This window comes from Petromyzon marinus, chromosome 45 (genome assembly GCF_048934315.1).
Source record: "Petromyzon marinus isolate PM22_M1 ecotype Great Lakes invasive population chromosome 45, UKy_Petmar_22M1.pri1.0, whole genome shotgun sequence".
NCBI classification, from domain to species: Eukaryota; Metazoa; Chordata; class Hyperoartia; order Petromyzontiformes; family Petromyzontidae; genus Petromyzon; species Petromyzon marinus.
The window spans coordinates 3,053,564-3,071,505 of NC_133711.1; the positions used below are offsets into that span (position 1 = coordinate 3,053,564).

The window sequence follows — 17,942 nt, forward strand, 5'->3', positions numbered from 1 at the left end:
TTTTGGAAATATGATCATTATAACAATGACATGGATTCATGACTGATGGAGGTTTAGATTTACACTATTTGTAATTGGATGATGGTGATGATAATGATGGTAACAACGATGACGCATTCAGAACTGATTATGACTATTAATTATGATGATGATATCAGCAGTGATGGAGATGCACGACGAATATTGCTGATTTAACTCACAACCGTGATCCCTTGCGGTTCTATAGGGTCTAGCGAGGTGGTAAATATGAATTATGAAAGCGCAATTAAATGATATAATGGGCAGTTTTTATTTTATTTCTCTCACCGCTGTGTTTGTCTTGTAGAGGACACACACACACATTGTTAACCCAGAAATCAACCACTTTCTCTTTCATCAATACGCCATCGCAATTGGGGCAATACTTCACATTTATAATGAACAGCATCGAAGAACAGTTAAGGCTTTTGTGATTATTATTTTTTGTTGTTGTGTAAACTAAAGTCTGCTCGGGGAGGTGGCAGTCCGCGTCAAATTGCTGATGCAACTCGACTGAAATCCTGGGTTCAAGCCCTGCGCATTCGTCAGCAGATGAAACTAAAACTAAACTCAATTATTTAAATTTTGCCAAGTAAGGCCTACTGAGCGATCTGGCTACAATTGATCGCTCAACGTAGTGGCTTATTAATTTACAGCAGCCAAATACCCTTAACGCACATTGATTCTATATGTGGAGGGAAAAACCGGAGGCCCCGGAGAAAAATCCACGCGACCACGGGGAGAGAGACACACAAACTCCTAATATACAACAGGCGTCATGGTCGGGATCGAACCCACGACCTCCTGTATACCAGGCGAAGTATTTAACATGTCGCCATCATTGATGACTTCATATATTCTGATTCCTATGAACAGCAGCTGTGCCATAGACTGGGGGAGGTTTTGGGCCTTTTTGGCGTTTCCACATTTAGGTCGAGAGCCCCCAAACTACCCCGCACTCCTATGTCCCTATAATCCCATGAAGAGGTTTTAATATAAATTACGAGGGTAATACGAAGGCGAGACGGATGTGGCGCACCGATATAATTCCTGGTGCCGCGTTGCGGCTGAACTGAGCCACTCCCGGTGCCGTGACGAAGCGCGTCGGGGCTCACCGACGTTCGACCTCGCGGGGGGGGGAGGGTGCCGGGGCCCCCGCCGGCGCCTTGACTTCCCGTGCCCGACACCTCGCACCCTCCATGAATCTCCTGGCACGGGGAGACAACAAAAAAATTAAACGGCATCCATCAAGCTGCGCCGGGCCTCGCCACCGCGGGGGGTCCTTGCATGCGAATGCGAGCGCATGCGCGTGTGGGGAGCGGTGGTGTAGCGGTTAGCGCTACGCTGCGCTACGAACCTGGCGACCCGGGTTCGATTCCCGCTCGTGGCAAACACCAGTGACGATTATCTGAACCGGTCCTGGGCCTCCCCTAGGTCGACTCAGCCTCAAATGAGTACCTGGTGTGGTGTGTAAACATCGCCAATAGGGAGACAAAGGCGGCTGGGCGTGGTGTTGGCCACCCACCCCCTCGTTTGCCGTGCCAGCCTTTATAGGTGCTTGCTAACAGCACTTGCCCTTACAGTCTGTTAAGGCTATACGGGGGATCTTTGTCTTCTGGGGGGGGAAACATATCTGGGAGGCAAATACTCAAGCCCCGCAGAGTTATATTGCCAGCCTACTTGCTGCACGGCCTTCCCCAAGGAACGCCATTGTAACCTGCACGTGGTTGTGGCATGAAGTTGTCAAAAAAATGCTTTCCAATTCTACTTGAGTTGTGTCAGGCCACAGGATGAGGACATTTCTAATTGGAACTCTTGCAGGGAGCAGTGCACCAGTTGATGTCAGAAAGGCCCACAGAATATGACATCACAGAACTACTTCTCATACTTTGGTTCTTTCCGTAAAGTCACGCGGGTAGAAAAATAATAGATCACGACGTTTCGATCGCAACACAAGAAAAAACTGCTGAAGTAGACTTACTGAAGTAGACCTCAGCAGTTTTCTACCTACGTGACTTTACCAAAAGAACCAAAGAGTATGGATTCCTGAAGTCACGAAAGCTTCAAATCAAGATTGAACCATCTTCTCAGTTGCCTCTTATCCAGACGAAGGGCACAACACGTATATTCCCTGAAAAAAGAGGTCACTTTATGGCAATAAAAAAACGTGTACGATGTACGAATCTTAGAGCCGAAATAATGCGAATTAAGTCGAAAATAGAATCTAACCCGTTGTGTGTGTTTTTACTAGTCGTTGGTGACCATACTGAGACCATAAATTTACATCCCAAAACCTTACATCCCAAAGGGCAATCATAACAAGCTATTTGAGGCCTCATAGTTCAAACATGCAGGATTAAATTAATAACCACATTTAATATAATGGTGGTTTGTGCAATGATTGGTGACCAGGCTATGGCTATCAATACCTTACACTTGACAAGCCAGTTTAATCACGGGGTGGTTGAAACCCAAGATCCGAGTCAAGAATTCCAGCGTTGCTACCTCAGCGACTCTTGCCGATTCCAAGCCCCCCCACCCCACCACTTCCACCAACCATCTGGGCATCTCTCTCACATGCCCCCATTTCTGAGTGATCCGCCCAACTCCTCCTCTTGAGTCTGTGAAGGTAGAGTCACGTTGACTTGTTGTTGTTGTCCGCAGGCGTACTCTTACCTGGGTCTCAACCCAAAGCTCGGCCTCTCGGGCCGGCCGGCACGTCCCATTGGGTGCCTGGGCACCGCCAAGGTAAGGGCAGTGGTGTTCTACCAAATTATTTTTACTGCGTGCTTAGAGGTATGGGTCAGATTTTGTTCGCATATGAAATCATCATATCGGATTTTGAGACTTGTTGCCGCAAATTTGGGATTTAATTTAAAATTTCGATATTTCTGGATTTGTATTCAATGTTATTAACATTCATTGTACATGCACTCAGTGCATGAAACATTTTAATATATAGCTCAATCAGTAAAACCATTATTTTAATGTCAACATATTTTATCCTTTATACTTTAAGCATGTATCATCGAAGTGATGTCCCCTGAAAACATCATTGACAGAAAGTGATGCCATGGAATTGACATCACTTCCTGTGCGCAATATTTTTGGATCAATCCCAGACAAATTTGTTTGATTCATCCCACATTTTGTATATAAGTCCGATTTTCAGATTTCTGGGATTTATTCAAGTTGGTTGGGATACGGAAGAGCAGAGTGTTTACCTTCGCACCAAGAGACCCTGGGTTCGAAGCATACTTTTATCTAAAGTCAACAAGTAAAAGTATTTACCGCGCAAACGAGAAATTTGGCGACACACATTTACACTGGAGACCCCAAGTCAGTGGTATTAATTCCACATTCTTCCGACAGACACCAGTCTCTCAAGAGGACAACTACCAATAACTTCGTACTTATTGTATCATCCAAGGAGGGATGATAGATTGAGTCGACCCAGAATTGGAATATTAATGCACAGGTCAATGCTGCTCTTACGAGAACTGCTGGTTCCAGAGCTAGTGCTGGAAATTCCACATTAATGTGGCAGGAGACATCCTTTCTCATAAAATAATAACTGCTAACTTCCTGCAAAGTAGTTGAGTCGACCCATTGACCTGAGAATTGAATTTCAATCCATAATATACTTCATGGTTTTCACTGTATTCAGTCTAGAGACGGTTTGTGAACTGTGCTACAAAGCTGGTGTCCGAGTTTGATTCCTGGCCATGGCTAATGTCAGTGCAGGGTGTTATACGAACCAGTCCTAAGGCTTCCCTTCAACCCACACTGATTAGAAAGGTGAAGTATGGTCAAACAACTCCAATGACACAGCATTGGGAGGCCTTCATACAGCAGCAGTCTTATAAATGGCTGTACATTCCTTTATGTATGTCCTGAAATTGTCTTTACACATCTGTGATGATTGATATGTGGGGAAGCACTCTTTACGGAGGACGAGGAAGTGCTGCCTGGTGTTTTGTGGGCGTGGCCTGTTGCAGCATATCATATTCTATGATTTTCTCCGATGGCCACGTGGCTCAAAGGTCCGAGGGCTTTGCTGGCACCGCTGAGATTCTGGGTTCTAATCCAGGCTGCAGCCGCCTGTGATGAAACCGAGTTCTCAAGTTGAGTGAGTTGATGGTGTCAGACAGATCACCGGTGACCGCATCAAAAAAATCCCCATCACGTTCAATTTGGTTCTGCTCTTAATTTGGCTAAATTCCAAAATCTGAGAATTACAAACGTCGGTTCGACCAGACATGTGACGAATATTAATTACACTGTAGCAGGAGGAGCAAGTGGGGAAGGGCTGCCCCTCCACACTGTGGACCAGAGCTTGTTTGGAGGGATGTTGGAGGTATCTCAGTGGCATCCACTTCAATGGGCTCTTGAGATCCGCATGGATTCTTCATATTGTGACGTGACACTGATGGCACAAGCGGAATAACAGGTCCCTGCAGGGTGGGCTGGTAGGAACATTGGAATTTTTCACTTCGTTAAAGTATTGAAAGGGGACGGACGGACGGACGGACACATAATCTAGCAGGCTGGTACACTCAGTTTACAACTTCGTTCCTACCAGTAAAATTTCTGTGATTTCAATACAGGACGCTTATGAAAATATTCCTGGGACATCTCAGCGATGCTTTTCCAGACAAGTAGCCCGAGCATCACCGTATCGTTAGAAACATTGCAACAGATTGCCGGTGGAGCCGCTGTGTGCTGGCTCACGGTAATTTTCCATCAGCCCCTGCATTAAAATAAATTTAATTGGCCTGACATTTTAACGTCTCCTGTGCGTCCTGCCCGCCGATAATTTACCACTGTGTAATGTAGCCGCATCATCCGCTTATTAATTCACTCGCATACGCAGATTAACACGGTGTTGGGGGGGGGGGGCATTAGATAACGGAGGCAGAAATGTAATCCATAAACGTTTTACTGTTGCTGCAATTTTTCTTTTACTTTTAAGAGAGTACAATGTGTATAAATTAGTTATTTAATCATGAGGTAATGCCCTGTCGAAGTAATGATGCGTTTAGCATTCACCAACACTTATTGTTGATTTAATCCAATGCTAATGACTGATAATTTCTCGTCAATAAAGCAGCTCTTGACTTAAAGCTTTCGTGACTGCAGGAATTAATATTCTTGGGTCTTTCGTTAAAGTCACGTAGATAGGTTATTTTGTTATTTTATTTGAACTTATCTACGTGGACTTTACTGAAAGACCCAAAAATAATAAAGCAGCTGCTTAATTCATCGGTTAGTCTCACCAATGGCACCGTTGGCCAAGCGGTTGGATTTTTCTGCCCTCTGTGTTTTTAGTGACTCATCGACACCTCGTGTGTACCTCGCGTGAACCTGTTAACATGTAATAGGCTGGAGCAGTGGCTAGCGCCGCACTGCGCTCAGAATCCGGAAAGCCGAGTTCTATCCCAGGCCCCGAGGCTAACATTGGCGGCGAGTGATTCAATCCGTCATCCACGACTGTTGTTTTTTTTACTGAGCGAATGATTTTACACAGTGCACCCAGGTACACAGCCCCCGCGTAGCCACAGAGCCATGTGACAGACTCCTCCTTCCCCAGCACGTGAGGGCAACAACAACCAGCCCACCCGGCACGCCCTGACGCACTTCACAGGCGGAGGCAATGTGCTCCATTCTCCTGCCCCCCGCACTCACACGGCATGCTGTCACTTAGTAGTACGCCCCATCGAATACATGGCAGGGCCCTCCTTGACAAGAGTCATGGGACTCGACGCGGCCTTTCCCTGGGAATTCAGATAAAGCACAAGTGACTGAATATTGGATTCCAACCCAAGATCTCTGACACGCGATGGATGGATGAGCGAGATAGAGAGGAGCAGCGTTTGTTGAGTCAAGCGGTGTTGTAGAAACTCGACGAGAGAGATTTCCTAACACAAGGAGGGAAATTATTGTGCAGTGCTGTGCCGTAGCACGACAGTGAAAGGTATTTTCGGCCGTTTCCAATCCACTGCTGGATGAAGGCCTGCCCATGCCGTGTGGGTTGTAGGGATTGTTTGGAGATAACTTCACCGCATTCGTTAGCGCGGCGTTGGTAAGGGGTGTGGGACTGGATTCTACTCAGATATCACTCGCGACTGATGTAAGCCGTGGCTGGGAATCAAACTCGGGTCACGGGGTTGATATTGCGATGTGTCAACCGCTGCACTACAGCTCTATCCTGCAGCAGCATAATAGGTGAATACAATAAGGACACAATACGAGCTCTGCTCTCTGCTGCTGTGGTGCTTTCGACAGAAATCAGATGTGTTTCCTAACCTGGTAAAGCCATCGAAGCTTAGTGGGGTGAGAAAAAAAATAGATAAAAATCATCAGCCGTGGTCAATCCGCTGCTGGATGAAGGCCTGCTCACACCGCCACCACCTCTCCCGCGATAGAACAATCCGCCCATTGCCCGCGGAAGAGCTGGTTTCATCGCTCAATCTCCCGACGTCCTCTCGGACCCGTCCCGTTCCAACGGAATCATCTTCTGACACATTGAACTACTAGCGAACGAAGCTTTGGTCACATTCTTCACCTCCATGAAGAAATGGAGGGCAACTGAAAGTGGTGGCATGAAGTACGTTGGGCTCCATCTTCTACGATCCCCCATCAGCGCTCATGCCCTCACTAGGCATTTGTGTAACCAACGACGTGGAAAGTGGTGGCGTAGTGGTTAGCGCGCTGCGCTATGAACCCGGAAATCCGGGTTTGATTCCCGCTCGCTGCCACCTACACAAGTGGCGAATGTCTGAACCGGTCCTGGGCCTCTCCTAGGTCGACTCGGCCTCAATTGAGCACCTTGTGCGGTGTGTAAACATCGCCACTGGGGCGACAAAGGCGGCCGGGTGTGGTGCTGGCCACCCACCCCCTCGTGTGCTGTGCCAGACTTCATCGGTGCTCGCTAACAGCACTTTCCCCAACAGTCTGTAAAGGCTATACGGGGGATCTTTGTCTGGAGCAGGTGATGTTTGTCTTTTATTTGTTGTGCCCTCTGTGTGTTTGTGTCACCAACGGCGCTGTGCACTTGTCCCTCTCGACACCGCGATGCAGACGTATCGTATTCTGGGCCGCACCGTGGTTTGCCTGCCCGTCATCTTTGACCTGAGTGACTTCTACATGTCCCAAGACGTCCTTCTGCTCAAGGACAACATCGTGGTGAGTGGGGGGGGGAGTAGTGAGTGCAGAGTTGGGGAGTGGTGAGTGGGGTGGGCTTGCCACCTCAGAGGTACAAAAATCCCGAACAACAAAATCATGCTCCTGGGAACACCGGGACAGGTGGCAACCCGAGTTGGCACGTCATGGGAAGAATAATATCTCACAGATCCAGAAGAGGGGGGAGCTGCGTGTGAATTCGTCATCTTGAGTGCTGTGTTATTGTTATTGTGCAAATCTGAGACTTTTTATATTCGGTGACAACTTACAAATTTCCCAGGACAGCTACCTCCTCAGCAAGAGCGATGATCCTGGGAAAATCAGAATGTCATTGCTGAATCACCATCATGTTCGCAATATCACCATCACCACTATCGTCGTCATCATCAGTATTGTTATCATTAGTTGACAGTAAGTGTCATCATCATCATCAAAATCTCGACCAACATCATATTCATCATTGTTGTCACAAGCAGAAGCAGTATAATCATAATCGCTATCGTCTTTAGTGTGGGCATCATCATCATTGTAAGCATCAGCACTATCATCATCACTCACCGTTACTACCATGGTCATGATAATTGTCGCAGGAAACATCGTAATCATCATCACCACAACCATCGGTGTCCGCATCTTCATCATTGTTATCATCGGCGGCAGAAACATCAACATCACACGCATAATAATTGTTGTCAGAAGCAGCGACGTCACGATAATCATCGTGGCTATTGGAGCTCAGACGCATTTTATTACAGGGTGTCTTTTCGGCCAGAACTTAGCGCGGCCAACTTTCTCCGAGGAAAAGATTTATGACTCTGCGCTCAGATTTTAATCACGCGCTGACAAGCCTCCCCTCGGCCCTCACCACACGGCCTCCCTCCCCCTGTCCTCCACCCTCCTCCTCTCTCTCTCTATTGAACCCCCACTGTCTCCGTGGTGCACAGCCAACAGAATGGTGTTGTTGCAAGCGCTTGAGTCATCGCAAGACTAATTGTGAGCGCTAATTCGCCGGTAGTCTGTGTCTCGAGGTTAATTGTGCTCCGCTGAGACTCAAATGCAGCCGGAAATTATTGCCAATTATGTTAATAAATTATGCTTTGCCCTAGACTTGCAATGATTTGACATTCACGCCGCCTGCAAATGTCTGATGTTTTTTTTTTGCGTCCTAACGTTAGTTTACTACGGGTTATTCTTTTTTTATTACACATTTGTACTTTCATTTCCTTGTAATGTCTTATTCCACTCGTATTTCCTTTGTTACATCTATGGACATTTACGACTCGATGATGCCATTAGGCGGCAGGGTGCTGGTGCAATGGGTAACACTCATGATGTAATGACTCGCAGCAAGAAAGGGCCAAGGTTCGATTCTCGATGGACTTTAGGTGACTTTCCACGTGGAGTTTGTAAGTTATCCCCTGGCCTGCATGGGTTCCTTTCGGGATTCTCCCGTTTCCTCCCATAGCTAAACCGAAACAACGTAAAACGTAAGTGGGATTGGTCAAAATTTACTAGCAACTTACTACAGTTATGGAAAAAAGTATTTGATCGCCTGCCCGTTTTGTACGTTTGCCCACTGACAAAGAAATGATCAGTCTATAATTTTAATGGTAGGTTTATTTGAACAGTGAGAGACAGAATAAAAACAACAAAATCCAGAAAAACGCATGTCAAAAATGTTATAAATTGATTTGCATTTTAATGAGGGAAATAAGTATTTGACCCCTCTGCAAAACATGACTTGGTACTTGGTGGCAAAACCCTTGTTGGCAATCACAGAGGTCAGACGTTTCTTTTAGTTGGCCACCAGGTTTGCACACATCTCAGGAGGGATTTTGTCCCACTCCTCTTTGCAGATCTTCTCCAAGTCATTAAGGTTTCGAGGCTGACGTTTGGCAACTCGAACCTTCAGCTCCCTCCACAGATTTTCTATGGGATTAAGGTCTGGAAACTGGCTAGGCCACTCCAGGACCTTAATGTGCTTCTTCTTGAGCCACTCCTTTGTTGCCTTGGCCGTGTGTTTTGGGTTATTGTAATGCTGGAATACCCATCCATGGCCCATTTTCAATGCCCTGGCTGAGGGAAGGAGATTCTCACCAAAGATTTGACGGTACATGACCCCGTCCATCGTTCCTTTGATGCAGTGAAGTTGTCCTGTCCCCTTAGCAGAAAAACACCCCCAAAGCATAATGTTTCCACCTCCATGTTTGACGGTGGGGATGGTGTTCTTGGGGTCATAGGCAGCATTCCTCCTCCTCCAAACACGGCGAGTTGAGTTGATGCCAAAGAGCTCCATTTTGGTCTCATCTGACCACAACACTTTCACCCAGTTGTCCTCTGAATCATTCAGATATTAATTGGCAAACTTCAGACGGGCATGTATATGTGCTTTCTTGAGCAGGGAGGCCTTGCGGGTGCTGCAGGATTTCAGTCCTTCACGGCGTAGTGTGTTACCAATTGTTTTCTTGGTGACTATGGTCCCAGCTGCCTTGAGATCATTGACAAGATACTCCCGCGTAGTTCTGGGCTGATTCCTCACCGTTCTCATGATCATTGCAACTCCACGAGGTGAGATCTTGCATGGAGCCCCAGGCCGAGGGAGATTGACAGTTCTTTTGTGTTTCTTCCATTTGCGAATAATCGCACCAACTGTTGTCACCTTCTCACAAAGCTGCTTGGCAATGGTCTTGTAGCCCATTCCAGCCTTGTGTAGGTCTACAATCTTGTCCCTGACATCCTTGGAGAGCTCTTTGGTCTTGGCCATGGTGGAGAGTTTGGAATCTGATTGATTGATTGCTTCTGTGGACAGGTGTCTTTTATACAGGTAACAAGCTGAGATTAGGAGCACTCCCTTTAAGAGTGTGCTCCTAATCTCAGCTCGTTACCTGTATAAAATACACCTGGGAGCCAGAAATCTTTCTGATTGAGAGGGGGTCAAATACTTATTTCCCTCATTAGAATGCAAATCAATTTATAACATTTTTGACATGCGTTTTTCTGGATTTTGTTGTTGTTATTCTGTCTCTCACTGTTCAAATAAACCTACCATTAAAATTATAGACTGATCATTTCTTCGTCAGTGGGCAAACGTACAAAATCAGCAGGGCATCAAATACTTTTTTCCCTCTGTATATTGGGATTGCACAGAGTAGCGACATCTCCCGTTACTGCGCAAAACTTGTCAGGACCCTCCTGAAAAGGAATCTTGTGACTCGGTGAGCCTCTGGTGGCTAAACAAGCGCAATAGAGTCAGTGCTCATATTTGTAAAAAAGATATATATAAATATATATAGTCTCGGAGATTTAACCAATTGCCCTCAGCTCCACACTGAATTAATTGCCACATTTTAGGATCACAATTTAATTGAAAAATCTATTTTGTGCAGTAAACATAGCAGCTACAGAGGCCACACAAACCCATTAAATTAGAAGCATGTGAACTGAAAAACGTCGATTCTTTCGCACGTGAATCCGTGCAAGTATCGCAAGCCTAAGGATCCAAGTAAATCGATTAAATGATGTCCACGTTACGCCCCCTAAATACGAGGGTAATGAATACCTGTACAGGTCCTGGGTCTCCCCTAAGTCGACTCAGCCCTAAACACGTACCACCTGGCGTGGTGTGTAAACATCAGCACCGGGGAGACAAAAGGGACATTACTAAATTACGTACGATTCGGTGCGAATTCAAAACAGTAGCTGTTCAATTGAGAGACTGGCCCCTGCCATCGGAATGTAGAATTTCCATCACCTGCTCGCAGGTCAAACAATGCATTCAAGAGCAGGAGCGCGGCCTATTCTCTCTCCATGGGCAAAATAAGTATCAAACTGTTGTAAGTCAGTAGTGGTTAGCCTGCCATAGCCTGGTCCCTCCATAGGAACGTGGAATTTCCACCGCTGCCAACCCAGCGCTCGGTGCGAGCGGGAAGACTGCGTCGTCGGCTCCTGACGCCGCCGCGCTCTTCCCTCGCCTTCACGCTCAGCGAGGCCAAACGGCACCTCCGCGGTCAGCGAGTCGGCATGGTGCGGATGAGGAGCGCCTCTCGCATGCACGGGAGAATTAATTGTGGGTGTAATTGGATCTGTGGGTGGGGTTAAGGCTCCGAGTTGTCCTCCGACCCGGCGTGCCCCGCGTCTGCTTTATGGGGCCAATCGGAGTGCCGAGTCAGCTGAAAAGAATGGAAGGTCTTGAGTCTGGCCCTGAACAGGCGGGGCAAGGAGCTCAACAGTCGCATTTCAGGCTGATTTACCCGCGGTTGGAAACACCAATGACACACACCGCCGGCTAGAAATGGCTTTGCAAGTTGCAAGGTGAAATAGCGCCGTGTAGCCCCAGCTGTGACGAGCGTCCGTGCCACGCCTTCGCTCGGGGAACGCGTCGTCATTCCTGGGACTTTTTGTTGTAACTGGTTGTCTCCGTGCCCCCCGTGAGTTGTGGCAGTTTGCTCGGCACGACACGCAACCAATTCACCCGTCCCTGAGAGCTTCTTTAACCCTTTCCCGTTCCGAGACGTCTGCAGGTTGTAGGGTGGGTTCCCATTCACAGCTGAATCTCGGCACGCGCAATAGGCTCGGCGTGAATTTATTTAGAGAGCCGTAGCGCCGTTGTTTTTAAAGACGTTGTAATCACCGCAGAGAACCGTAGCGACACGGCTGCACTCTATGATGGCTGGTGCTAAACTGCCACGCGCATGGTCTTGTTGGAAGCATCGGTGCCAATAAAGTTATTTTATTTTAGTTTTCCATCTGGTTTCATGTCGATGGACTGCACGTACGTCGTCGGAATTTGTAAAGGGTTAAATCAACTCCGTGAGACCCCACGCATGCGTTCCGAGTCAAGCGGCCGATTCAGCTTCCGCCGTCTCATTGTACGTTCCATCTCGCAACCTCCGACTGGCCTCAAGCGACCTGCTCGTCATCGAGCTCGTCACCTCTCAAACCAGACGAGCTGAATGTCGCGTCTCCGTCGCAGCTCCCCCTGTCTGGAATTCACTCCCTGCCTCCTTCTGTCTCGCTGGCATCGTCGCTGCTGTCAGATTCTTAGGACTTCTCTATTCCTCCAATACATTTTCTCCCGCACCTTTTTTAAGTTCACTTTGTGCTCGGTTGGCTACGTACGGTGCGAAAGAAGTTCAACATACATACAATATAGAATGAGTGAATGGGTGTTGCGTGATAGCCTTCCCCCGCCCCCTCCTTTGCACCCACCCACCGCGGTGCCACCGACACTACCACCAGCAGTGGAGGTGGAGGAGGAGGAGGAAAAGTCACGACCCATTACCTTCGAGGCGATTCAAGTGGGTGGAGGTTCTCGCGAGAGGCAACCATCGCAGAGTGTTCACGCCTGACGAGGCGGTGAGAGGGAGATCGATCGTAACGGCGACGCGAGGTAGCTCGTTACACGGGGTGTTCCCATTACCGCGGTTTAACGTGCCGCTCTGCCGATGAAATACAGCGCGACTTCCCACTGCTCGGAGCTAATTTTCATTTCATGTATTTCGATTTTTTTTCCTTTTCCTCCCCCCCCCCCCCCACAAACGCAGAGTTTTATGGCAGAGAAAGTGGGCCCCGCAAGGGAGCTTTTGCGTTGCGGTGGCTCGAGAACAGGGGTCCTCACTACGGCCTTTCAAATGTAGGCCGTGGTTTTTCATTGATATTGTCGAATCTATTAATATTTCTTGCTGTGCTTGTTTACCCAGGAAGGCCTCATCGAGTTCCAAGACTCTGATTTTAAGGAGGGTCCTACCAATACCAGTTACATTCTGTGGGGGTTGTATTTGCTTTAGAAGGAAACCGGAGGGAACTCACACAGGCGCTCGAGTCGAGAATCGAACCCAGACTCCTTTTTGCTCTTGAGGCGGGAGTGTGACCACTGTGCCACTATACCACCCTGCCACCCTGAAAGCATACACAGGTCACAGCCATCACATTCACTGTGAAGAGTAATTGGGCTTGTGCCGGATTGCGTCGCTAGCGGAGATGATGGCCGGTGGCCGAAACGAACGACAGAGTGGAGGGAATGCGCTGGAGCGTCGTCCAGTGCAGAGATGGGGCGATGAAATCGGCTCTTGTGCACGTGGCTGGCGGGTTGTTACAGGGAGGCCTTCATCGAGCAGTGGATTTATCGTTGGCTGATGATGACCGACGACGATGATTATTATTATTCTTACAAACAATTGCCAATCGCTGCCATTCCTTTACAGAACTGTCTGCAGTTTGTGTCTCAGTGCTGGAAGATGAGCAAACGGCCACTGTGCCTCCTCCTAATCCGCGAGGACAACCTCAAGTAAGTAACCTCTCGGCGCACGCTCCCCTGCCAGCCCCACAGCCCCCGCTGTTTCTGCACTCTGCCCCATTTCAGAAGCAAAGCAGAGTGCAAGCAATTTGGATGAGTGACCACAGGGAAGTACATCGATTGCTAGTCAGGAAGCATCATCTCTGCAGGTGTATTGACTGTACAAATGCCGCACGCCGTCCGCTTCGCAGGAGACGTTGAAGAATCCCCGGACGTCATTTGTGAGAGAAGGCCTTTGTTTGCTGGCGTCGTGGTCCAAATGTTTTGAAAGTCAGCTGCAAATTACTCGGCTTGAATTACACGCAGCAACATCGCTCTTTGCCGTGAAAACGGTTGCAGACTGCGTGGAGCATTACGGCGTCCTTACTGGTAGCCTTGTGCTGCAAGAATGGCACGAATACCAAATGCACTAAATTATTATTATGAGACCGTGCGTTGATTATCGCGGCAATGCATTGATGCAGTAGCCGATTATATAGCGCTGCACCTTTGCACTGTGCGCCCACAGACGAGCGGCGCGTTACTCGGGGTCAATGAAGGTCGCGGTGTGAAATGTCACTCTCTCACACTCTCTCGCTCACTCGCCTCCCAACAGGGGCAGCCGCTTTGAGCCGATGATGGACATGCTGGCGGATTTCAAGCGGGGTAGTGTCGGAGGGGTCAAAGTTCGCGTCGACAGAATTCAGGTACTGACAGGGTGGTCCGGGGTGGGGGGTGCGGGACTCTGCGAGTCACCTGATCGATCCATCGTTCGATCGATCTTTATTTTACTTGCCAATATTTCTCTCAATAAAGTCGGCGTTGGTGCACATTACGACGGAGTCACGAAACGCACCGGGCGATTCGATTGAATCGTCGCGATTCTAGTGTCGGGATTTTATTCATGCAATAAATTGTTCTCTTGGTATGATTTGTAGCGTCTTGTCTGTAACGCTTATGGTTCTTGATAATTTTGCACAGCCTTGCATCATCACAAAGTCTTAGGGTTGTCGAGAGATGGCAATAAGATGATACATGGTACGATATAATATTCACGTATCGTCTGTTTCGCAGAACGTCCTATCATGATTCTCGTGGCTAACTCTTGCCTATTTTAAAATATTAAATTTCCCAAATATATATATAGCTCCGAGTTAATAATTTTATTTCACAATGATAACTAAACTTAAAAGTAAATAGCTTTGTATAAACGATTTCCAGATAAATTTGACGGCACGCCGATTATACGACGTACTTGTTCTCTGACTGTGCGTGCGTTGTAAGCGTTGTAAGCATTGCAGATGCGAAGTTGCGAGATTTATGGGAGGCTTGTGTCGAGTGAACCGTGCTTGAAGAACTTTCACGTGATATTTATTGCGTGTCAGACCGATTTCGCAACGTTTTTCACGTCGACAGAATTCACGTCGGCTGCCACGCATCCAAACAAATTAAACTGCACACCGGCAAAAAGTTGAGGAACAGTTCCTCGCATCCAAACGTAGCGATCCATTTGTGAGAATCGCTGGGTGCCGGGTCACGATGCGGGCCCTCGACCCCAGCAAAAAAAAAAAATCGATTACGAATTAAAATCTTGACGCCGCGAGCTTGAAAAATGATATCGCGGCAAACGCATTTAGCCCTCTGAATGTGTGCGACTGTTTGGTGACGTTGCATAGGCGGCGCTCGCCTCCCTGCCATTTACGTGCCGTCGATCGGCCAAACATTATTCAATAAAGCGCCCTTCGCAATGAAATGGTCACAGAGCGCTCCTCGCGCGGACGTAACGCTACACACACATCAGTGACGAGCATATAAAGTTTGAAATATGTAAGAGAGATTATAAAATACACGCTTAGCCTGATTTTAAACACCACAACACCTTCCTCGTTGGATGGTGTTCATGGTGCACTCCACTTAAACACAGCGTCAACTAGCACACTGCATCACGAACACGCAGTACCATGAACACACTGCACAATGAACACCCTGCACACTGCACCATGAACACCCTGCATGCGGCAACGTGAACACCCTACACACCGCACCATGAACACTCTACACACTGCACCATGAACACCCTGCACACTGCACCATGAACACCCTGCACACTGCACCATGAACACCCTGCACACTGCACCATGAACACTCTACACACTGCACCATGAACACCCTGCACACTGCACCATGAACACCCTACACACTGCACCATGAACACCCTACACGCTGCACCATGAACACCCTGCACACTGCACCATGAACACTCTACACACTGCACCATGAACACCCTACACGCTGCACCATGAACACCCCGCGCGCTGCACCATGAACACCCTACACACTGCACCATGAACACACTACATGCTGCACCATGAATACCCTACACGCTGCACCATGAACACCCTGCACATTGCACCATGAACACTCTACACACTGCACCATGAACACGCTGCACAATGAACACCCTGCGCGCTGCACTATGAACACCCTACACACTGCACAATGAACACCGTACACACTGCACCATGAACACCCTACACACTGCACCATGAACACCCTACACACTGCACCATGAACACTCTACACACTGCACCATGAAGACCCTACACGCTACACCATGAACACGCTACACGCTGCAACATGAACACCCTACACGCTACACCATGAACACCCTACACACTGCACAATGAACACACTACATGCTGCACATTGAACACCCTACACACTGCACCATGAACACCCTACACACTGTACCATGAACACTCTACACACTGCACCATGAACACACTACATGCTGCACCATGAACACCCTGCACACTGCACAATGAACACCCTACACGCTGCACCATGAACACACTACATGCTGCACATTGAACACCCTACACACTGCACCATGAACACCCTGCACACTGCACCGTGAACACCCTGCACACTGCACCATGAACACCCTACACGCTGCACCATGAACACCCTGCACACTGCACCATGAACACTCTACATACTGCACCATGAACACCCTACACGCTGCACCATGAACACCCCGCACGCTGCACCATGAACACCCTACACACTGCACCATGAACACCGTACACACTGCACCATGAACACCCTACACACTGCACCATGAACACTCTACACACTGCACCATGAACACACTACATGCTGCACCATGAATACCCTACATGCTGCACCATGAACACCCTGCACACTGCACCATGAACACTCTACACACTGCACCATGAACACCCTACACGCTGCACCATGAACACCCCGCGCGCTGCACTATGAACACCCTACACACTGCACCATGAACACCGTACACACTGCACCATGAACACCCTACACACTGCACCATGAACACCCTACACACTGCACCATGAACACTCTACACACTGTACCATGAAGACCCTACACGCTACACCATGAACACGCTACACGCTGCAACATGAACACCCTACACGCTACACCATGAACACCCTACACACTGCACAATGAACACACTACATGCTGCACATTGAACACCCTACACACTGCACCATAAACACCCTACACACTGTACCATGAACACTCTACACACTGCACCATGAACACACTACATGCTGCACCATGAACACCCTACACACTGCACCATGAACACTCTACACACTGCACCATGAAGACCCTACACGCTACACCATGAACACTCTACACGCTGCACCATGAACACACTACATGCTGCACATTGAACACCCTACACACTGTACCATGAACACACTACACACTGTACCATGAACACACTACATGCTGCACCATGAACACCCTACACACTGCATAATGGACACCCTACACGCTGCACAATGAACACACTACACACTGTACCATGAACACCCTACACGCTGCACCATGAACACCCTACACGCTGCACCATGAACACCCTACACGCTGCACCATGAACACCCTACACACTGCACAATGAACACCGTACACACTGCACCATGAACACCCTACACACTGTACCATGAACACCCTGCACACTGCACAATGAACACCGTACACACTGCACCATGAACACCCTACACACTGTACCATGAACACCCTGCACACTGCACAATGAACACCCTACACGCTGCACCATGAACACCCTACACACTGCACCATGAACACCGTACACACTGCACCATGAACACCCTACACACTGTACCATGAACACCCTGCACACTGCACAATGAACACACTACATGCTGCACCATGAACACCCTACACACTGCACCATGAACACCGTACACACTGCATCATGGACACCCTACACCATGAACGCGCTACAAACTGCACCATGTACACCCCACACATTACACCATGAGCACCCCACAAGCTTCACCATGAACACCCTACATGCTGCACAATGTACACCCTACATGCTGCACAATGTACACCCTACATGCTGCACAATGTACACTCTGCACATTACACCATGTACACCGTACAATCTGCA

The 17,942-nt window shown here is 48.3% G+C and overlaps 1 protein-coding gene across 1 annotated transcript in view; it reads left to right on the forward strand.

The window, feature by feature from the left end:
- LOC116952043 (phosphorylase b kinase regulatory subunit beta-like) overlaps positions 1 to 17,942 on the forward strand; it is a 139,998-nt gene that overhangs the window by 91,326 nt on the left and 30,730 nt on the right. Inside the window, exons 17-20 of the mRNA XM_076074042.1 lie at positions 2,683 to 2,766; positions 7,099 to 7,203; positions 13,404 to 13,486; positions 14,091 to 14,181. Coding sequence (XP_075930157.1) covers positions 2,683 to 2,766; positions 7,099 to 7,203; positions 13,404 to 13,486; positions 14,091 to 14,181 — 363 coding nt within the window. The remainder of the gene's footprint in view (positions 1 to 2,682; positions 2,767 to 7,098; positions 7,204 to 13,403; positions 13,487 to 14,090; positions 14,182 to 17,942) is intronic.